At 46.8% G+C, this 23,101-nt stretch overlaps 1 protein-coding gene across 8 annotated transcripts in view; it reads left to right on the plus strand.

Moving 5' to 3' along the window:
- Positions 1-23,101, plus strand: part of KCNMA1 (potassium calcium-activated channel subfamily M alpha 1) — a 683,439-nt gene that overhangs the window by 346,701 nt on the left and 313,637 nt on the right. For all 8 annotated transcript variants that reach the window (XR_013996758.1, XM_081105313.1, XM_081105315.1 and 5 more), the window contains exon 3: positions 56-117. Coding sequence is in view for 7 of the 8 variants with exons in the window: in XM_081105313.1 (XP_080961439.1) it covers positions 56-117 (62 nt within the window). In the remaining variant the exon portion in view is untranslated. The remainder of the gene's footprint in view (positions 1-55; positions 118-23,101) is intronic.

The raw sequence follows: 23,101 nt of genomic DNA on the forward strand, positions 1-23,101 counted from the left end.
TAAAATCCCGGTGTTGTTCCGCCCTTAAGCCACGCATTTCTCTCTTGTTTTGCAGGTTGTCTTAGTCTTCGCCCTCAGCATTGGTGCGCTTGTAATATACTTCATAGACTCGTCAAAGTGAGTATTCGCGTCCGTCGTCTTGCCCTGTTTTCCTGGCACAGTTGTGAGTCCTTATTGACATCGATCCATGAGTTGCTTTAGCATCAACCTTCGCAAGCGCCTCCTGCGTGTGGAAGACTTTTAGAGGCAGGCGGGGCTGTTGGTGCTGATTTTCTGAATGGGCAGCAAGTTCTCCCAAGGAAGGACTCTGCTGGCTAAGACAGGGAGGGTGGGGTATCAGAGTGCTGGGTATTGTTTATGTGTAAATAACTGTTTCCTGAGTATTTGCACTGAAGAGGCCAAGAGGGTCGGAGAGTTTTGTGCATTTGCAAACTCTGGGAAGTTTAAGTGCCCAACGGGCCAGGGTCTGAGCCATTCTTGCCATGGTGGTTGGGCTCTTTGCTCGTTAGTGTTTCAATGCTTTAATCTTATTTGAGGTCAGTTAGAAAGCGTGATACTGTCCTTTGTACCTGCCAACCAAATACTCAGCGGAAGCATCGCTCGCTGGTGCTTCTTGACTCGAGAAGGAAGGAGATGGGACAGAGTTCATGATGACTCCCAGAGGTGGAGACCATGGCCATCTGAGAATTCCTAGAGTGGACACTCACACAGACCCTCAGGTGCCAGCTGAGTGGACTGGTGCTTCAGGGTGAGCCCGGGGTGAGGTCTGTGCCACAGATGGCCAGGCTTTGTAGGAGGCAGGAGAGGTCGCCGAGCGGAGCTGCCAGGTGGTGGCCAGTTCTGCCCTGGCCCCTGCAGGCGTCACCCTGGCGCATCATCTGTTCCAGGGATTCTGTTGCAATCCTGACGCTGACAGCATCTGGGAAACTGGAGCTGAGCGGGTCTGGCCGGCCTGTCCGTGGTGACATGTGCTGGACCCTGGACAGTGGCCTTGAGCTCTTTGCCTGTGTTTTTCACTGTGAGAGTGTGTGTGTCTCCTTGAACCCTGTCCCTGGTATGGCTGCACATGAGCATCTGAGCCCAGGAAACCCGCTCGATGCCCCTGTTGGCAGACTCTTGTGTGTCTGAATTCTGAGCTTAGCGTTCTTTCACTGGGGCTTGGGATGGTGCTATTTCATGTCCGCCTAAACTCTGAGTTTCTCAGAGGCATCTGTTCACCAGCCAGAGGATTTTGTGACTGGAATGCCAAGGCCAAGATATCATGGTAGGGTAGATAAAGAAAACACCAGCTCCAGTCACCTGTCTCTGGGGATCAGCCACATCAGACAATCTGAGGTCGTTCAGCCTTCCCCACGCACCAGCAGGGCTGCCCTGGCCCAGCTCAGGGTGAGGGTCCTTTAAACTGTCTCAGGAGAGGAGATCCCACAGGCTCCTCTGGCAGCTCGCGCCGACCAAGAAAGAGAAGACGAGCTTTTCAGTCTGGAAAACTCCAAGTGGCATGTCATTGAAGGTAAGCCCCTTGCCAGTATCTCCTCTTCATCATTCTGACCATGATTGAATTGAAGCAAAGATCTCTAAAGCCCTCGGTCTTATTTCTCCATTCTCTCCCCAGGCACATCCTGGGGGGTGCATCCCCTGCCAGTTTCCATGCCAGGGCTCAGGAAATGGGTGTGGGCATGCAGTCTGTGTGCCCCAGACAGAGCAAGCCCTGACGTGGAGGTGAGTGTGGCTGTTAGAAGGACAGATGCCTCGGCCCCTTCTTTCCTTTGCCTCTCTTCTTGCTCCTCTGTATTTCTGTTAAAATAAAAAGCTCTTGCTGGATGGGTCAGAATTGTGTCTTTTTTTACAGCGTCTACTGTGAGGCAGCCGTTTGTACTTAGATCCTGGTGGACTACCACAAGCAAGACCCTCTCCTTGGCTCCCCGCACTACCACAGGGCCCTTTGGACTTTGTTCTGGTTCTGCTAAGCCCTGGGAAGCTGGCATTGGGGGTCATCTCTGGTTCTGGTTCTGCAGAGAGTCTACGCCAAGAATGGACCTTCCATTCTGTTCCCAGCTTTTCCCAGAAAAGTGCCAACAATCCTAGAACCAAGACTGTCCTCACTCTCCCGGGGACTGTTCTGGCCGCATCCTTAACTCGGTCTTTCCTCTCTGTCACTAGACCGTGTGCTTTGGCAGAGAGGGCCTCTGTACATTGGAGGACCTGATGTTTATGTTGCCTTTCCTGCTTTTCATTTGCATGTTTTCCTTTGGTGCTGGAGCCATACCCCAAGGTTCTGTCCCAGGGGTCACCTGATCTGCATAGTCAGTACCAAGGAGTCTGCCGTCTTTCTGAGGACAGCCGGCACGCATGCTCAGTTAAGTAAGGAGAGGAATTAAAACAGACTCTGTAAGATAACCTTTACGATAAGTCTAAAGGTTCAGGAATAAAAAAATAATCTATTAAAATAACTACCATAAAGCAAAGTAAACAAGATAAAGTGAGATTCTATCCACACATAAAAAGCAAATGGAAAGTAGGTAGGAAAGCAGGCTGTAAATTCTTAATATCCATCCTTTTTATTCAAAACTGTCATCAGTTTTACCCTCTGGTGGTTTTGCTGGCCATTGGAACGAAATGGCATCTTGGAAAGAAATCTTTAAACTTCTTTTAGAATTTATACAAAATCATTATCCTGGAAAAAAGAAGTGTACAGTATTCTTCAGATGAATTTTAGTTGGTATTTATACCCTTCAAATGAATAAATAACTTAAAAGACAATCAATCTATAGGCCTTCCCTTGCGTGAACCTAACTGGGCAGACATTGTCAGTCACATGGCTTGTTTTGGTGAATTTTAACCAGAGCTGGCCTCCCCAGATGGTGGGAATACACTGACAACACAAGTTCAAGGTGTGAGGCTCTGCAGGTTCAGTGTCAAGACAGGCCAGTTCAGGTTGCGCGCGAGGACAGGTGGGATGGGTGGTTATTCTATTTCTGTGTGGCAGCAGGGGAGGCTGGCATTTCTGGAAAGTGCCATAGTTGAAGGGCGCATGATCTTTTTAACCTTTCGCTGCTCATTTGGCTATCAAGAGGCTGTGGGTACGTTATTTCCAGATACAGTCTCAATTACACGTTTTTTCCTTTTCCATTGCTAGGCCAGGGTGATCCCTGAGCAGTTCTTTTGCTCTTAAGGCTTTGAGAAGCCCTTCCTTGGGTATTACTTTTCCAGGTGATCACCAGAGAGGAATCGCATGGGCAGCTTCAAGTGGTTGCTGTGAGCTAAGACAGACTGTCCTCACGACTCCTGGAGTTGAAAGTCAATGAGAATTACCTTAAATTGTGTTAAAATTATGCTCCCATCCAAGGAGAGGAGGCTCTTCCACCAAATCTTTCGATAGACATCAGTGTTAATTCCTTAATAGACACAGAGATGCATTAAGCCCGCCACACCCAGCAATCCCCCCCCCCCAGAAGGTACCCCTCAGTTAGCCACAGAAGACAGTTAGAGTCCAAAAGAAAATAACTCTTTTTTAAAAAATATTCTTTTTAAAAAAAATTTTTTTTTTTTATTGATTTCAGAGAGGAAAGGAGAGGGAGAGCTAGAAAGATCAATGAGAGAGAATCATTGATTGGCTGCCTCCTGCAAGCCCCCCACTGGGGATCAAGCCTGAAAAATGGGCATGTGCCCTGACGGGGAATCAAACCATGGCCTCCTGGTTCATAGGTCGATGCTCAACCACTGAGCAACACCGGCCGAGCAGGAACTCCATTTCTTTTCCATTCTTTTTAAAGGTGCTGTGCCTGTTTAAGGCACATCTCACTCCAACTCCTAATTCTGATGTCTCTTGTTGTTTACGCCAACACTTTCTTCTCACACACTCTGCTATTCGGAGAAGCAAAGATTTTTTAAAAAATATACAGTAAGTCAAAAACAATTAAAAAAATAAAAGTGCCCTTGGGTGTCCTGTGGGTGATGATGTCATCATGGCTGATTCAACCCTGTCAGTTTCCTCCCTCTGACACAGGAACAGTGATTCTTCCTAATAGATAAGGGAACAGAAAGCCCCAAGATGTCAGTGTGAGTGCAGGCTTCATGGCTTGCATAATGCAGCAGTTCCTGCTGCTTCTAGAATTTCAAGAGGAAGTTGGAAGAGAGAGCAGCTCAGGGCCCTGGGAATTTGCCCTTTTCCAGGGGCATTCTGGGAAAGGATGACTCACCTGTGAATATATTTATTCCTTTGATTCATGTTTAAACTCCGCTACTTTTTAGGCTGTAGTTATGTGGATTATGAATATTTAATATTGCGTATACTGAAAATGAAGGTCAGATCCTGCTTACGTGACTTCAATGCTGACTCCTGTCTATGCAAGGCAAGCTGCCTGCTGTTAGCAGAGTAAAGCTGAAAGGTTACACATTGTTAAAAATCTCCTTAATGACTTTATTTGCTCCAGAATGGCTGGTCCGCAGTGGGGGGCTACTTTCCTGTTTTTTCTGTCGGCTTCTGCTATCTTCTCTTGGCTTCTGCTATCTTCTCTTGGCTTCTGGTAGGGGCAGCTGTTTGGGATGTGGCCGTAAGGAGGGGGGAGCGAACAGTACCCCCAGGCTTGGAGAGAGTAAGGAGGGGGGAGCGAACAGTACCCCCAGGCTTGGAGAGCGATTTCATGTAAGGGCTGGATGCCAGGGTAAAAGCGGGATTAAGATGTGAAAATGGCCTTGCCCTAGTCTTGAAAAGTTTACATTTGTATTCAGTAATTCATTCATTTTGTATCCATTTATTCACTTGAAACATCTTCAGAGTGATAATGCTGAGTATTTTCCACATGGTAAAAGTGCTATGGTTAGTTATGGTCAAGGAAAACTGTTTTTAAGATTGCAATAGAAAATGACCTGACTGTGTTTATGGTCTCTGGAAATAAAACCGGTCCCACTGATGTAAGAGGGATACCCAGAGTTTTAGCAGAAGTGACCAGTCACCCAACTGCTTACTGCCCCACCTTCACAGGCCAGGCCTCTCATCCCTCAGCCAAGACATCCTCCTCAGGAGGGAAGGGAGGGGCCGGGTTGGAAGGAACTACATTCGCTGATCATGTGCTTTGTATGGAGTCTAGTGCTAAGCACTTTAAGATAAATAACACAAGCAGTCCTATCGAAGTCTTCTAACTACATCTTAGAGTAGGTATTACAGCATTCCCACTTACAGGTGAGGCCGAAGTTGCAATATTTACTCCAAACCATGTAGCTAAGAAATTGTGGAGCCGGGGTTTGAATCCAGCATGTCTCAAAGGATCGCTCTTCCATGTCAAGAAGTGAAATTCCAGCCTGTGGAAGCGACTAAATGGGTTTAATGAGGAGTTGCAAGAATGAGAGGTCCCTTAGCCTCATACCCCCCCACCCCCCACCCCCAGTTACCTGTCTTGTTTGCCTCTCGTTCTCCATCTCCCCACTTCTCAACTTTGGGACCACGTTTGAAAGTCAGCCGTGCTGATGAGGGTCCTATGACAGCTTTCTCCCTACGCCATGGGACGTGTGGGACAGACCCCTGGGACATGTGCTGTCTGATGTCTCTTTGGACCTTGATCTGTTTCTTCCAAATTTGGTTTCCTAAGACTATTTTCTCTTCTATCGCAGGGAGTAGCAGCATTTTGTGCTGGACTGGGGTCAGGTTAGCAGAGAACAAGGAAAGATGTTGTTTCTCCGGGGCTCTTCCCGCTGAAGGGATTCTTTCTCGGCAGAAAGACCCTTTGCCCGCCCCGCTTACCTAGTTCTCTGTGACAGTAATTACCACGCTAACAGAGATAACGGCAGAGACCTCGCTTCCCATTAGATTATTGTATCTCACTAGAGAGTCGCAGAATGTAGGCAGCTCTTCATTGTGTGCCTAGACAATTAGTGTTGTCAAACCACTGGACTCCAGGAAAGTGTGGCCCCAAAGATGTTTCCATGGAGTCTTTAAACGATTTTTAGGTGTCTGGCCTCCCCCTCCAGGTAACTGTGCACACAGGGGTTGACACAGCGCCTCCCACATGCCCACCCTCCTGGCAGGCGCCCGGCAGAGCTGGGAGGTCAGCGTAGGCCACCTCCATGTTAATGTGTTGTAGACCGTGAAGTACAGTGAACGCTCCTGTAACTGTCCCCATTCGCACACCCCTTGCCCCGCAGCATGAACAGCTGGGCAGCCCCAGGCAGAGAGGAGGCTCTGTGCCCAGCTCCTTCACGGAACCGGGCCCTTCGAGGTAGGATTCTGAGAAATTCGCTTCAGCTCTCCGCCTTCTTCTCTGTTTTGAGAAGCCATGGCCAGCGTTTAACCCTTGTCGAGGAAATCAACAGGAATCACTGTGTGTGTAAAACATCTCCCTATTCTTTTCTTTTTTCCTTTTTAAATACGCCCCCCAATTTTCTTCCTCTCTTCCTGACATTTTTATTGCTGGGCTTTGGTTCGGAAAATTACGGGTAGGGAAAGTTCAAGGGCAGGATGTGCAGAGCAGCAATGCACATCTGTGAAGGGAACACAACAGGAGAGCCAGCAGCTGTTGAAAGAATGGGGTGTCAGGTGGTGGAGGAGCTGAGCATGCTGGAGGGAGGCGGAGGGGGAGACGCCTTAGGGGCAACGAGGCTGTAAATAACTCCCAATGGGGAGTCCTTGTTCCCTTTCAGAATTTAACCTCTAATGGCAACAATTGATCCTCTGACATGGGAGAGACCCTCACCCAACTGTTCTACCTCATCTAGTTTTCCAAATTGCCTCTCTCATCAATTGGGTAGAAACGTGAAGAGAAGATGGGTGGAGAATATGCCAAGTGGGTAAGCGCTCTCCCTCCTTCCCCCCCACACTTTGAAGGGGTCTCTGCTTCCCCACTTGCTTCACATTGTGATAGATAGGCATTTCCTGCTTATCTTTGATGTTTCCTTGGAACAAATCAGGGACTGTGTTAGGAATAGAGGGAGGATGGAGCGGGACCTCCCAGGTTTGCTGCAGAAGGCACCTTTAGGATAAAATGTTAGAACTGGAAGAGGTGTCCGAGTCCACCTGGTGTCACCGTTCTCTGGCCTCAGCATCATCTCCTATGGGATGCGGACTAAGTGACCTGCTCAAGGTCACCCCAGTAGCCAGGGGCAGGGTTAGAGCCGGAAGTTGGAGTCAGAGCACTGCCTTCTCAGTCCAGGCCCCTTTCTACTTCATCTTTTGTTGTTGTTTCTCTCTACAAAATAAATAATGAACAAAGATGTGACAATGAGTATTATCCATTGAGTAGTGAAGGAAATCATGACCTTTTATGACAGTCCCGGAGTTTCATGCTGTTATCATCGGGGAACTTCAGGGCCATGGAGAATAGCAATCATCTCAGGTGGAATTAATCAAAACTGGCCAGGTGGCTGCTTGAGAAAACTTTAGTTCATCCCTTAGCAAGGGGCCTTGGATTCCCTGATTTCATGATTCTGCTACTCCTTCCTCCATCCCTCCCCCCTACTATTTCAGAGGGAGAAGTAAGAGTTCACCTTTGTTGTAGAAGGCTAACAAGGCCGAACATATTCGTATGGCCTGTTTGGAATTACTATGCAAAACCTTTGAAGATTTTTTCCCAATTGCTTATTTGTTTATCTTGTAAAAACACTATCTGATAACTATAAATCATATCTGCTGTAGTTTTGAAAATTAGAATGAATTATTTCTTCTCATCTCCAGAATTTAAAAAGAAAGCTTTAAATGAGCGGTCACTGTCTTAGCCTCTTGTTTATTTAAAAAAAAAAAAATGATTACTTCCACCTGGCTGGTATGGCTCAGTTGGTTGAGCATGGTCCCATGCGCCAAAAGGTCACAGGTTAGATTCCAGGTCGGGCACATGCCCAGATTGCAGGCTCCATCCACAGTAGGGTGTGTGCAGGAGGCAGCCCATCCATGTTTCTCTCTCTCTCTCTCTCTCTCTCTCTCTCTCTCTCTCTCTCTTTCTCTCCCTCTCTCGCCCTCCCTCCCTCCCTTCATCCCTTTCCCTTCCTCTCTCTGTCTAAAATAAACCCCAACACAACTTAAAACATATTTTAAAAAAATAAAAAAAATGATTACTTTAGGGCAAATGAAGAGAATGCATCCCCTTGCAGACCCAGCTAGTTAGCTGTCTTTTCTACACTAGCATGTGTTTAACCCACAAGAGGTATGAGAGGGCTGCATCTTCTCCCCCTGGCACAGCCCAGTCCTTACCTGAAGTCACAGCCGGCGAGCCTTCATCTGCTGAGAGACCAGGGGGGGAGCCAGCTGGAGAGACAGGAGCTCAGAGTCCGTTAATGGAAACACAAGGGCAGAGCTCATGCTTAACACAGCCATGGTGCCGAGGTACGGGCTCAACTATTACGGCTTCCACATGGGATTTATGGGCTGCAGACAGGAGTGGAACTGTGACCTCTGTCTCTGCTTTTATCCCCTTGTCCTTCCTCCTGTCAGCCTGACAAGCTGCCGCTTTGGGGAGACCCTGGTCAGTGATGAGTCATTTGTGGTTTAGAAATAGAGTCCTTGCAGCAAGGATGCCCTTGGGACTTTCTGATGCATAAGTCACTGTTCCCAGAACTTGGGAGGTGGGAGTGTGTGTGTGTGTGTGTGTGTGTGTGTAGGGGGCAATCCTCTCCTACCTATAAACCGACAGGAAAGCATAGCATGAAGGGACTGGCAACCTGTCTCATCATCACAACAGGGATGACACTGAGAGCCGTGTACATATGCTCTGACTAACAGGTAACAGACCCCATTAGGTACAGACTTGTGTGCAAGGCATGTTAGACATGTTGCTAGGTTTGGGGGATTTTATATCTATATCTATATCTATCTATATCTGTATCTATATCTCTATCTATCTATCTATCTATCTATAAAATTTACAAGGATCAGTTATGTCCAGACAAAAATATAGGAAAAATAAGGTAATAAAACAAGGTAACAAGTGAAATATATAATCAGTGACTAATAGGAGCATTGCAAATTATAAGTGCTGGGGGTTGAGAAGCTGAAAAGATAGCTGGATGTTTATGGAGAATTTTGCTCTGGGGAGGTTTTGAGTTGAGGAGATAGACAACTCAGTCTTGCCCTGGCCTAGGCTCCACAGGGGGGCTGCCATGACAGCCTGCACTCGGCCTCTTGGCTTACATTTTTGGTGTGTGCCGAGTCCAGAAGAAGCCTGACTGGAAGCCCGACTGCGGTTAAGGATTGAGAATGCTTCGAGGACAGCAGAACAGTCAGAAAAGCAGACGGTCTCTGGTGGCGATGCTCCTCTTCTCCATATGCACATGATGAAAACCTTTGGAAATTTCCAGAAGGGGCCGAGTGGAAGAAAGCCGCTCCATCTTTTTGATACTTCAGCCAGCAGGCACTATGCCTTTCAGGGGCCTGGCTGATGAGCTTGCCACACGCAGAGCATCCAGGGATGTGGAGGGGGGAAAGCCGTGGCAGGTGCGGCTGTGCCGTCCACAAAGCCCACAGTCCGGCCTGAGCTGTTTGTCTGAGCCTGGAGGGCCCACTGGGATTTTCATGAGCTCCGTGTGCCTTCTGGGTTCCTTTCTCATAAAGAATATGAACAGTTTATCTTATGGCTGTGTTTGTATAAAGATGAATATAATCCAGGCTGGATTCATTACTACATATTCATTGTTATTACAGTGACTTTTCTCTTCTGATTTTAAACAAATTAAAATGAAGACGTGTTTCTGGGCGGGACCCGGCACCGTGCCCGCCGTGCCTGGTGGAGAAGTTGGTGCTGTCCCCTCCTTGCCTGTCAGCCCCGTTCGTCTGGAAGTTTTTACAGATGAGAAAACATGCCAGAGACAGATGCCTCCCACCACACCGTCCCCGTGCCGTCTTACAAAAATAAAAATAAACGTTTCATTGCAAACCACGCCTTATGCCTCAGCTTTGGGAAATATTAGCTTCTGCAACCCCACATTTTCCATAATGGCACCTGTGGGTATGAAAACACAAACACGTAATCATGGTGCCTTTCTGCTCAGTTTTTAGGAAACATGTGCTTTGTCTACTCTTATATGTGAATATGAACCTGGTCTCCTTAGGAGATCGGTTCCCTGAGAATACCACTGTAAAAATAGCATTTCCTATTTCTGAGGTTTGCACACTCCAGTGGGCAGAGGCAGGCAGATGTGAGAAAGAGGGGAGCAGGTCCGGGGAGGCCTGGGGTGAGCGGAGAGCTCAGCGTCTCCTGACGCGCCCCCAGGTCCAGGGGATTGCAAGAGTCTGCAGAAGCACTGCAGACTCTTGCAATCAAATCTGCCCCCGTTCCAAAGAAAAGAAAAGAAGCTGGGCTGTACGTCGAATCTCCAGTTCTAAAATGTTCCCCAGAACTCTGAAACTTTTAAAGTGCTCTCAAGCCAACCAAAACACCGCTGCGGTCCACATTCGGGCCTCCCGTTTGCAGTCTCTGTTTTAAACTGTGTCTCTTTCTGGTCTTGAATTAGCTCTGCTCCCTGGGTGCCAGAAAATGTCCTTAATTCTTGGCCTTCTGTCTCCCCCAAAGGACCCCTTCTCTCTCTACGATGAGAGACCTTGGCCTCTAGTTGCTCTGTTTCCAGTGGAACGCACTTTCAAAGGCTCCTTAAGTTGGTGTCCACTTTTCTCTAGGCAAATACTGTATGTCACAGCAATAAATCACCCGCAACTTACTGTAAATCCCCAGAGCTGCATAGCACGGACTCTACGTCATCCCTGAAAATAACGTGGCGAGGACCTCATAAACATACACTCTGTTTGTTTAAGAGCTGCGGGCGCTTTTTAAACATGGTTGCTAGGTGCACAAGAGTGCATTTTCCAGGACATAAATGGAAGCGAACATAACCCCCTTAAATTGTCGGATTCTTTCTGAGAAAGGAGGCCCAAAGCTGTCTGCTTTGCCACTGTGTTGACTTGACCAAAACAGAGTTGGGACACTAAGCGTGTAAGTGTTGACAGTTGCTCAAGACCGTCTTCTGACTTACTTGGCTATTCGGACACATGGTGTGAAACTTGGTTAATTTCCGGCATGTGTGGCTGTGAAGGCATGGGCTATCACAGATAAAGCCTGGCTGTGGACTTCGCCAACCTTGACGTTTGCAATTTGCTGGGCATTAGGGTCAACACTTACTCATTCGATTCTCATGTCGTGGCCCCTTCAGAAACAAAACTGGAAGCACCTCTGGACTTTTCTTCCCAGATATGGTCCCAAATCTCAGCTCCATCCACACCTCCCAGCCTTCCACTGTTTTACATGGAAACTTGGCGGTTCGCTGTGCTTGGGTACAGAGTCTAGAGCAGCGGTTCTCAACCTGTGGGTCGCGACCCCTTTGGGGGTCGAACGACCCTTTCACAGGGGTCGCCTAAGACCATTGGAAAACACAGATATAATTGCATACTGTTTTGTGATTAATCACTATGCTTTAATTATGTTCAATTTGTAACAATGAAATTGGGGGTCGCCCCAACATGAGGAACTGTATTAAAGGGTTGCGGCATTAGGAAGGTTGAGAACCACTGGTCTAGAGCTTAGGTGTTGTCAGAGCTGGGAAAAAGATGATTGCTTCATGAAGACAACCCAGAATGACCCAGGTTCCAACTGTTTCATCATCTGGTTTCTGAATGGAAAACACTCATCCCCCTTTCAGCTGTCATGATTCTCTCAGGGAGAAATCGTGGGCGTGGCTTCAGGGCCTGCCTGCCTGTGAGATGCTGGAATCTACTGAAGGCACATGTCCTTCGGCCCCATGTTCCTCTTCGCGCCCAGACAGAGAGCCCATCTCTTCCCTCGAGAGCTGGTGTCTTCACCTCTCCCCCCACCACACACACCGAAGATGCTCAGCATCCAGTGTGAGACCCACGGCTTGCGATGTTGAAGCCCTAGAGGGAATTGTTGGGACAGGATGGAGAGAAAGGGGAACGCACGGATGCTCTTAGACGACTCCACCTGGCACCGCTTTTTCCTGCAGCAGCACGAGGAAGTGAGTGAGGAGCGCAGTAAGGATTTCCCCTCGTCAGGATGGCATGACCAGGCATCAGAAGGCAAGGCCTGAAGGAGCAGCATGAATAACTGAGGCGTGCTCCGGGCAGCCGGGCAGCCATCAGTGCCTTGGAGAACACTCCGTTATTGAGTGTGGGGGGGCCCTGGGGGGTGGGCCAGGAGGGGCATTTGGTGGCTGCCTGTGTGTGCATGCTTGGCTGAGGTACCGGTGAGTAAGAGTTGGAAGCTACAGCCAGGAAAATTGTAGCAGGCGCTGAGTGTGGATCACCGGGTGCAATGGTGATGCTTCTTCTGTGGGACCGGCACCCCTTTGGGAATTTGATGAGGCCGTAGGGATTTCGCCGGTCAGGGAGCCTGGTATTGTCTGTGGACCCCAAGCTAAGGATTCCTGCTGGGTAGGGCTGTTCACCTGCTCCTTCCTGTTTCTTTTCCCATGAAGATCACATGGCAGACAGAGCGCCGTCCCCACAGGGCCTGGAGCCAGCCCCCTCCTGCTACAAAACACTGCAGTGCGTTTTCTCTCCTTGGGCAGGCGCCCCCTTTCCCAACTGCATTTGCAACCTTGAACGTGCAGGGGCGGTGCTGGCGAAACTAGGGAAGGGCGGCCCCATGCTTCCCAGCTAGTCCGTTCGTTCCAGGCAACACTGAACGCATGTGGGGTGAGAGGAGTCCCTAGGGCAGAGCCCAGACACGCTTAGGTTCCTTCTCCTAACACTGTGGGTCAGCACCTGTTTTTAAGGGAAGATTTCCTCCTTAGGCTGCAAAGCAGGGCTGCCAGTCATCTCCAGCCGAAATCCCACCCAAGATCCATCTGGGGCACCAGGCCCCGGCACTATTGGGCTGCCCAGACAGGTGCCGGCAGCTGCCACTTCTCCCGAGGGCTGTGTCTTACCCACAGCTGGAGAGTCGCTGGGGACCTCTGTGGGCTCCTCCCACCAGGCTTCACGGCAGCTTGACAGAAAACAGAAGAGCGGCTTCGGAGGAAGCCCTGTCCCTTAGATGTCTTCCTGCCCGCACCTGTCTCCAAGCCAGCCAGCTGTGACAGTTTAATTGGTGAGCGGAAGGCGGGGCAGGGAGAAGCAGGCAGGGGCGAGTGGCATCCGGGAAGAAGGAGACTCCCCTGAGATGAGCAAGGAGAACGTGACAGACTGACAGATGGGCTGAGAGGCTGCGCAGAGGCAGGTCCTGACCCAGGCTTGCGGAGAGCGCTGGCTGGCTGAAGAGAACCCGTCTCCAGCTGCCCCAGCTGCCTCCTTCCAGCTGCCTCCTTCCTGCTGCCTCCTTCCCCAGCCAGTGTGTGCGCTGGGCACTGAGGGACCATGAGATGGGCTGGAGGCTGGGGCCCGGATGGGAGTGGGTACAGAGGAAAGGCAGTGGCGCCGAGCACTTAGCAGCTGGATCTGGAACCAGAACTTCCTGGAACTGGTCCTGCCCTGTCTGTGCTTTATAGCTGTGTGTCCCCAGGCAAGTGAGCTAACCTGTCCAAGGTGGGAGGTCTTTACTTTGTGACGTGGGTGAAGATGGTAATGAGGGACAAGGATAATACCTACCTGTGGTCCTGCGTGGAAAGGATGAGGCGATGTCTGTAAACGCTCTTAGTGCAGTGCCAGCATGAAAGTGGTCACAGAGGGGTTAGATGTTGTTGCTGTCCTTTTGAGGTGGGTTTTATAAACGCACTGAAGTTACGGAGTGAGACCAGGGAAGCCCCCTGAGCCTTGGGGCTCAATCACATAGACTTGGGTGCCTGCCCTCACTGTTCAGCCATCTTGGAGGTAACTCCAAGCCCCTCACCATTTTATCATGTTGTTAGACTTCCTGGTGTGGGCACCCCCCATCCCTTCACCTCGTTACTATCTCCCTGACCCAAGACACCCACCCAGGCAAAGACCTTTATCAGGCCTGACACCCCAAGGCCTTAGAGATTGCCTTCCAGAAGTGAGGGTCAAGACCACACCTGTCTCCGGGCAAAGCTAACATATTTACAGCAGAGCCAGTGAGGGGACTCAGGGGTCCTGTGAGCACAGGCCTGAGTAGCAGAGGAGAGGGAAAGCTACTCCACCGAGTCCGGGGTTTCCAGGATGTGCCCATGTCAGCAGAATCACTGTTGAAAACAACGTGATTATCCATCCCCTCGGCCCCTGCGTACACTCAGGCTGGATAACTCGTCAGGCGAGCCAGCAGCTGGTAAAATGAAACTGGGCACAGGGGACAGGAAGTAAGTCACCCGGATGCCTGCTCCCCGTGTGGGTGAGCTGCCCTGGGCACTGCGGGCCTTTGATTGAACCCCATTTGCTTCCATCTCCAGGTGACCAGGACACCTCCTGTGCCCTGTTCCTTTGCAGACCAGATAGATGGGCCTACAGGTGCCCTTGGCCACTTCGGTGAGGAGAACATCTGTCTCCCTGCTCCAATTTAACTTCCTGCTGTAAGGCCTGATGAGGTCAAACGCAGAAAACAGCGAGACCGCAAGCTGGGGATAAAATGCAGGTCCGGCAGCCGCCAGGCCACGCTGCCCCCTCGCCACCTGACAAATGAGACCATCTCCAGCCAGAGACAGTTGGTAATTGTGCAATCAAATTAGTGTGGATTTCAGCTTAATGAAGTGCTTAATGTCCTGAATGAGGCTGAGCCCTAATATTTAGAGAAGCAAGCGGGACCCCAGGAAAGACAAGAACAGACCTCGCTTAATGCCCGTTAGTATTAATTGTGCTTGCAAATGAAACCTTTTCAGAAATTCGTCCTTCGTGTGAGGCCCGGTCCTGCTGTGTTTTTGCTACGGGTTTTTCCTGCTGGGGCGGATACACAGGACAGGGGAAAGAACATTTTACTGGAAATCTCTGCTGAACTGCGTGTCCTAGGGCAGATCTTGTTCACGGCATCTCGGGTTTCTCAGTTGAAGAGCAAGAAACATCTTTCTCTGAAATTTCTATTTTTGTCCTTCAAAGTGACTTATTGTTTTGAGTTAAAGATTGATACCCTGGAGGCAGGTTGACCTGTGATACCTCTTCCCTCTCTTCCTTCCTCGCTCTGTGACCTTGGAGAGAACTTAACCTCCGGAGCCTTAGTGTCCACTACTGTAAATTCGGATAATAATAATTCCTGTTCCTGGGTTCTAAGAGCAGTCAGTGGGCTACTGTACGTAAAGCACATAGTACAGGACATGGACATATTAGCGCTTATTAAATCCGGTTGATGTTATAAATGTGAAATTATTTTCAGGATGAATTATGCATCACTACCTTGGTATCAGGAGTTTTTACTTTCATTAAGCTGATGATTTAGCTCTTGCTTAGAGAATTACTGATGATTCAGTAATTAACTCAATAAATATTTATTGAATGGCTATTATGTGCCAGACACTGTTTTAAGCACTAGGCACTTCCAATTGCAGTGTCAGAGGGAGACACGTTGGCAGATAAATAAGCTAATTTCAGTTGATGATCAGTGCTGGGAAGAAAATTAAGACAATAATGGGAAAAGCAGGATCTGTTAACTTTTTTTGTGCTGAGAACTCCTTTGGTAGTCTAGTGAAGACCATGACTCCCTTTTCAGAAGATCTATAAATGCATAATATAAAAACATTGAATTATAAGAAAACCAATTATATTGAAATACAGTTTTCAGAATGTACATGTGCCTATTGACTAATGCAGAGGTTCTCAGCCTGTGGGTCGCGGCCCCTTTGGGGGTCGAATGACCCTTTCACAGGAGTCGTAAGACCATCGGAAAACACATATATAATTACATATTGTTTTTGTGATTAATCACTATGCTTTAATTATGTTCAATTTGTAACAGTGAAAATACATCCTGCATATCAGGTATTTACATTACGATTCATAACAGTAGCAACATTACAGTTATGAAGTAGCAACGAAAATAATTTTATGGTTGGGGGTCACCACAACATGAGGAACTGTATTAAAGGGTCGCGGCGTTAGGAAGGTTGAGAACCACTGGACTAATGCATTCTTACCAAGATCAAGCACAAGTTCTAATACAACCCTATAATTCTAAAATAAGATTAGTGTAAATGATATTTTGAGATAATCTAGTGATAGTCTTATATGTAAATAGCTGGGATTTTTGTTACTAACAAAGTCAGAGGTATCACTAATACTATTCTAGTTTCTTGCCCACATTTATGGTGAAAGGAATGCTTCATTTGAGTTAGAGGTTAATAAAAATAAAAATGTAATTTTTCTCATCCAAGTTCATAGATTCTTAATATTCCCCAAGGACCTCTTTGGAGTCTGTGGTCTCTGGGTAGGAACCCTTGGAAAAGAAAGTGACTTTTGCTGTGGGTTGAGCTGTTTTTCAGAGATGAATAATGTGATTTCTGCTTTTAAAAAAGCCAATCTGGATATTTAGATTAACAGAATAGGCTTGAGAGTCCAGAAATAAACCCATACATCATAGGTGACTGATTTTGGGCAAGGATGCCAAGACCATGTAATGGGGAAAGAACAGTATTTTTAAAAAATAGTTCTGAGACAACTGGATAGCCACAAGCAAAAGCATGAAGGCGGACCCTTAACTCATACCACAGACAAAGTTAACTCAAAATGGACCTAAGTGGAAGAGCAGAAACTTTTAAACTTTTAGGAGAAAACCTTTTAAGGGTAAACCTTTGTGGCATTGGATTTGGCCATTAATTTTTAGTGTGATATCAAAATCATAAGCCACGCAAAAAAATAGGTCAATTGGACCTCATCAACATTTAAAACTTTTGTATTTGAAAAGGCACTATCAAAGTAGTGAAAAGAAAATCCACAGAATGGGAGAAAATGTTTGCACATCCTATGTCTGATAAGAGTCATATCTAGAATATATAAAGAGCTCTTACAGCTCAGTAACAAAAGGATAGCCAATTAAAACTGAGCAAAGGATAAATCTTCATCAACACATGAGTTATCAGGTGAGCGCAAATTAAAACTACAATGAAATACTACTTCACACTCACTGGTATGGCTATAATAAAAATGACAGCTCATAAGGCTTGGCAAGGATGAAGATGTGGACAAATTGTAAGCCTTGTATGTTGCTGGCGGGAATGTAAAAAAGGATGCAGCAGATTTAGAAGGCCAACTGACAACTTCTTCGAAAGTTAAACATAGAATTACCATGGACATAGCTGTTCCACTCCCAAGTATATACCCACGAGAAATGAAAGCATATGTCCACTTAAAACTTGCGCTCAAATGTTCATAGCAGCATTATTCATATTAGCCTCAACGTGGAAAGAATGGACAATTGGATGAACAAAATGTGGTATATTCGGGCAATGGAATATTATTTGGCCACGAAAAGGAATGCAGTACTGACGCATGCCACAACATTTATGAACCGTGAACATTTTTGCTAAGTAAAAGAAGCCAGTCACACAGGAATACTCATTACCCTACTTATATGAAATGTCCAGAATAGGCAAATATATGGAGATAGAGAATAGATTAGTGGTTGCTTCGGGTTTACAGGGGTGGGATGATGGGGCATTGATAGCTAAAGGGTATAGAGTTTCTTTTTGAGGTGATAAAAATGTTCTAAAATCGATTATAGTGATGGTTGTACAAATCTGTGAATATACTAAAAGCCGTTGAATTGTAACCTTTACATGGGTGAATTGAATGGTATTTTAATTGTCATTCAATAAAAGTGTTACCAAAAAAGTCCTTCTGACTGTGATGTGGAGGATCAAGTGTGGGTTGCAAGATAAAAGCAAGGAGAATGTTCAGGAACCCGCTTCATTAGTCCCAGTTGAGAGGATGATGCCTGGGGCTGGGACGGAGGCATGGAGGCGGTGAGCACATGTGGGAGGTGGCATAGACACAGTGGGCTCTTTAGTTGAAAACAGAGAGAAATCGAGGGTGACTTCTAGGTTGTCGACCTTAATAGCAGACATTTTCCTCTCAGAAGACCTGAGTTTCAGTTACAGTTTGTGCAAATGTTGAGAAGGATTGGCAGAAGATCTAAGCACTACAAACTCTGGAGAGTTGGATTGCAAAGTGTTATCAACTTCATTGTGCCTTTTAACAAGGAAAAATACTCCTTATACACACACTCACCACACCTTCACACACATTATTTTGCATGTGAAGCAACATTGAAACCATACATTTCAGAAAGCCAAGCCAGAGGAGGAAGAATGAACCCTTAGCTTCATGACTTCTCATGTCAGTGCTACACTTGTTCAGTGAAAAGAGATCGGTGATTAGAGTAAGTAGGGAAGAATCTATTCAAGAATTTATGTATCATAAACATGTCCATCAAGCATAACCTCCTCCCAGTCACATGTAAAAGTCGTTAAAGAAGGGAAAATGTCATTTCAGAGTCTTGGGTATTACCAAATTCTGATTATGTCAGCAAAATAATGGCTAAATTAACCATCATTTCTCCAGTCACTTGGTCCCAACGGAAGCCCAGGCTCAGCAAATTGTCAGTCCAGGCATATTAAAATCTGAGTCACTTAGGGTCCTTCTGAGGAGACAGCGTGTCTTCAGTAATGAGCAAGCTCTGGGCACTAAAGAAGTAATCCGATGGTTAATTGAGGTTGCCTGCTTCACCTCAAGCAGAAGCAAATGAAGTGGACTCTTCCTGAACGTGTAAATAGCTCTGTTGAGGGGAGGCGGGCTGTTCCATGATGTGGAACTCTCTGTGGCCTGTGTGCACATAGAAGCACAAGGCCCTGTTCCCTGGGGTGGGGGTGGAGGAAGCCTTCCCAGGAACCTTAACCTTGAGCCAGAGGGGCAGGAGTTGATGCACTCAGGGGTGCTTGGCGAAAATGTTTCCCTCAGCGTTTTTCTCCTTTTCCTCTAGTGACCTTGGATAAACTAATTTAACTCTAGTTCCGTTAAATTAGTTGACAGAGGGTCCATTTCTAATCCTGATTGTGCCAACTTTACCAGTGTAACTCTAGGGGAGGCAGCTAGAACTCTGTGGCTCACTTTCCTCGACCACAGAGAACAGAGTGGATTAGATGATTTGTGAAACAGTCTTCTTCACCGTAGCACTCTTGGCTGTTTGTTTTAATTGGAAGAAATTCACATAGCATAAGATTAACCATTAACCATACCAGAGTGTGTGATTCAGTAGCATTTAGTATATTCACGATGTTATGCAACCATCACCTCTGTGTAACTCCAAGACATTTTTATTACCCCAAAAGGAAACCCCATACTCTTTAAGTAGTCACTTTCCATCGCCACACTCTCCCTGCCCCTGGCAAGCAAGGATCTGCTTCTGTCTCATTGGACCTACCTCTTCTGGATGTTTCATGTAAATGGAATCACACATGTGACTTTCTGTGTCTGGCGTCCCTCACTGAGCATAATACAGAGTGGGGCCAAAGTAGGCTTATAGATGTGAGTATGCAAAACACAGAGTTTATTCATTATTTTTTATTAATTATTATTTTTCATGTGAACATCCATGTGGTAGCATGTATCAGTATGCAACTCCTTTTTGTGGCTGAATAATGCTCCATTGTATGGATAGATCACATTTTGTTCATCCATTCATCAGTTGATGGGCCTTTGGGTTGTCTCTACCTTTAGGCTATTCTGAAAATTTGTGCCCAAGTATTTGTTTGAATTTTTGTTTTTAATTCAATTCTTATATACTGAGGAGTGGAATTGCTGGGTCATCTGATAATTCTGTGTTTAACTCTTGAGAAACCACTAAACTCTTTTCCACAGTAGCTGCGTCACTTTACATTCCCACCAACAGTCTATGAGGATTGCAGTTCGTCCACATCCTCACCCATATTTGTTATTTTTATTTTTTGCTTTTGTTGTTTCACTTAGAGCCACTACAGTTTGTTTTTGATTTCTAGAGTAAAAGTAGCTCTTGGTCAGCATTTGACTCCCATCCTAGTTCATCTCAGGGGGTGTCTTCCACCTCCCACCACAGATTTAGGGGCAGGTCAACAGAGCAACACGGGAAGAGCTCAGGCATTGGACTCTGAGTTGGGACTCACATCCAGGCCTGCCTCTTTCTAGGAGTATAGCCTCGGCAAGTTAACATCCCTGTGAGTCTGGTCGTTCCATCTGTGAGATGGCCACGATACCGCCCCCCTCAACCCAGGGGCAAGATGTGTGTAACCTTCTAGCACATGCCTGGCAGATAGCAGGTTGAGGAAATGTTTATCCTTCACAGTGATGAGCAACAGTAGAGGGAAAGAGATGGATTTGAAACACGGTGCTTTTACATTTTTCTTATTATTATTTTTGGTATTGGGCTTTATCATTGACTGTTTTCTTTGCATTGGGTTTTCTGCCGAAGCATTAAAATAATATATTTATTCTGTTTCAGTATACCCCTTGATGGGGGTGAGGGAGATGAAGCTGCTGACAAAATTGGGAAGATAAACTGGGGTAACTCGCGACTTTGAGATTCCTCAGGGGCATGAGTCACCTTTGTTTACTTTCCATTATGTCCATGGTCCGGATGGGCTTGGAGTAGTTATTGATCTTCCTGTTCCTTCCAGAACACGGCCTTCTTATCATTCTTTAAAAAAAGGAAAAAGAAAAATGGTTGGCCACAAGATGCTTCATTAACTTTAGAGGAGTTGACAACTATTTATATTACTATGATATAAGCATGCCTCCCTCCCCACAGATACTTTTCAGCCACATCTCCCAGGTAACACTCATTGATAAGTCCTGGTGATATAGTGTGCATGGTGGATTGTTCTTTTCTTGGTCTCCAAAACTGAAGGTTCCCACACAGCGAGGGCTGAAGGCTACGTTCCCCTTGGGGTTTGGCCCTGGTGGTTGTGAGGGTTTTGGACAGGTGCCTCGTGAGGAGGGAGGTGCCACATGACCACGTGGCCCAGTTGGAGTTTCTCATCACTGGAGGTGGCTGAAGAGTGGGAGAGAATGAGAAAAGCAGCGAGGGTGTTTAGGTCCGATGCCCAATTGGCTCAGTGTGGTAGACAAGGAGATGCCTGGACTACTGATTTCGCATGCCTTCACATTGACATCCTCTACATATTTATTAAACATGTATTCAGTGTGGAGACAGCTTTGTGTGGGGGAAGAGCAGGGGAAGGAAGAAAATGATTCCAGAGGTACCTCGGAGGCCTTGGCCCTTGCCTTGGCCATTCAGAGACCCTCTGTTGGTCTTTGAATTTGTCCCTACAGAGTCTTATCTCCTCACAGGGGTTTCCCAAGTCATCTTCCCAATCATGTATAGTAAGTTCTCTTGCTGAGAATCCCAGTTTCCCACCTTGTCACATTTCTTGGGCACCTAATACATTGACACTCCTCCCCCATTTTTCAGGAAACTGACCAGTTGGCCAACCCCCTAATTCTTCTCTGGCTGATAGTTTTCTAAAAACATTTAATTTAATGTTTATTCTGTGCCAGGCAATGTGCTAAGCCCCTTATAAGTATCACTTCAATTCAGTCACATAGCAGCCTATAAGGTAGGTACCAATATTAACCTTATTGTACAGGAGAGGAAATCAGGCACAGAGAGGTCAGAGTGACTTGCTTGAAGTGCACCAGGAAGATTTGAATCCAGATCTTTAACTTTGATCCCTACATTTGTCTTGGGCAAAATCATGTATTATTTCTTTCAAAGTCAGGATTTCAGACCTCTTGACAGCAAATGGAAGCAGTTTGGGAATAATTTGATCCTAAAATGTCATACACATAAAACCTAGTGATTTATTTTGGAAATAGAACTATTATAATCATGCAGTATAATTAGCCATAGTGTAAATCTTTGTGAGAACTGGCGGGGGCCATCCTCTAAAAGGTGGTTCCGTTTAAGTTGGTTCCTAGGAGGTAGAGCATTTATGCCATAATTTGCATTTGGCTGTACCTTCCAAGCCATAAACTGACAGAGCTTTAGAAAGAGGGGACTCAAGTGCACAGGCACCTTCTGAGGGCTGGCCAACCTCAGGACCAGAGCCTGGGTTTAGTCAGAGACACTCTGTAAGGAGAGTGATTGATCTCTTTTCCTATCTCTTTTAGTTACAAAAAAAAAAAAAAGCCAGGAACTTAGGGAAAATTTTCCATCTCCTGCTTTTCACGGTGGACCACAAATTGCTTGATAATCTAGCTGTTTCCAGGGCATTGACGTCAGTGGAAACGGCATGCACAGAATCGTTAGCTAATATGCCACAGACTCCATGCTACGGTCTGGCAAAGGAAACGCTGCCCCAGACAAAGGGGAGGCTGGGTTATAGAAAAAGCAATAAGCTTTTCCCTTAATTACTCCAGAAGAAGGAGAATTCTGGCTTTTAAGGTTAACTAAAAGTAGGCAGAGAGCAGATTTGGTCGTGAGGGAGGCACGCCCCTCTTAGATGCTGCAATCATTCCTCTGGATGGTGATCGTAAAACGGGGACCAAAACGAGTCTGCAGTTGAACCGCTGGGAGTGTGTGGCCATCTGATAGCCTCTGTTTTATCGGAAGCCCCTCCTGTGGGTGAATGGGTTCCCTCGGAGCCCGGATGATTTATTCCTCCTCTCTCCTCAGAGCATCAGGTCCTGGGAGGGGCGAGGGAAAGAGAAATGACTCCCAGCAGCCCTGGTGTAGATTACTTAGAGCCACTTGTCAGTTCTTTTCTCCCTGGGACGGGTTTGGAATGAGATTGTTTTCGACAGACTGCCCATGATGAATGAGCAAGACATCGCTCTCAGTGCGATCCTCACCAAATCACCCTGATAGATGTTGGTGGCGGCGGGGGCCTTCTGGGGTGCTGTTTCATGCCTGGGGCAGTGGCAGGCTGGGCGCTCAGCTAGGGTGGGGCAAACAGGGTGCTTCTTGAACAGAGACAAACAGGGGTGAGGATCTTGGTGTCTGGACTGTGCATTTGGTCAGCTCCTTTCTTTTCACAGTGGCTGAAAGAAAACCCCTGACTATTCCAGACCTGAGAGAGGTAGGTAGGCTAAAGGGACATATACATCCGTCAGTTCTGGGTTATTATGTTGTTTCCACGTATTAACTGTTGGGAGTGAGGCGACTGACGTCAGCTATAAATAGAACAGTGACGAGGACACACAGCAGGGCAAGAAGCCTCCAGGCGATGTTCTCAACCTCTTATTAGTCCATGACCTTTTCTGAAAATTCATAAAAATAGCATGTCCTCCGCCTGACTGGCATGGCTCAGTGGTTGAACATTGACCTAT

The sequence above is a fragment of the Myotis nattereri genome, assembly GCF_964212035.1.
Source record: "Myotis nattereri genome assembly, chromosome: 13".
In the NCBI taxonomy this organism is placed as follows: Eukaryota; Metazoa; Chordata; class Mammalia; order Chiroptera; family Vespertilionidae; genus Myotis; species Myotis nattereri.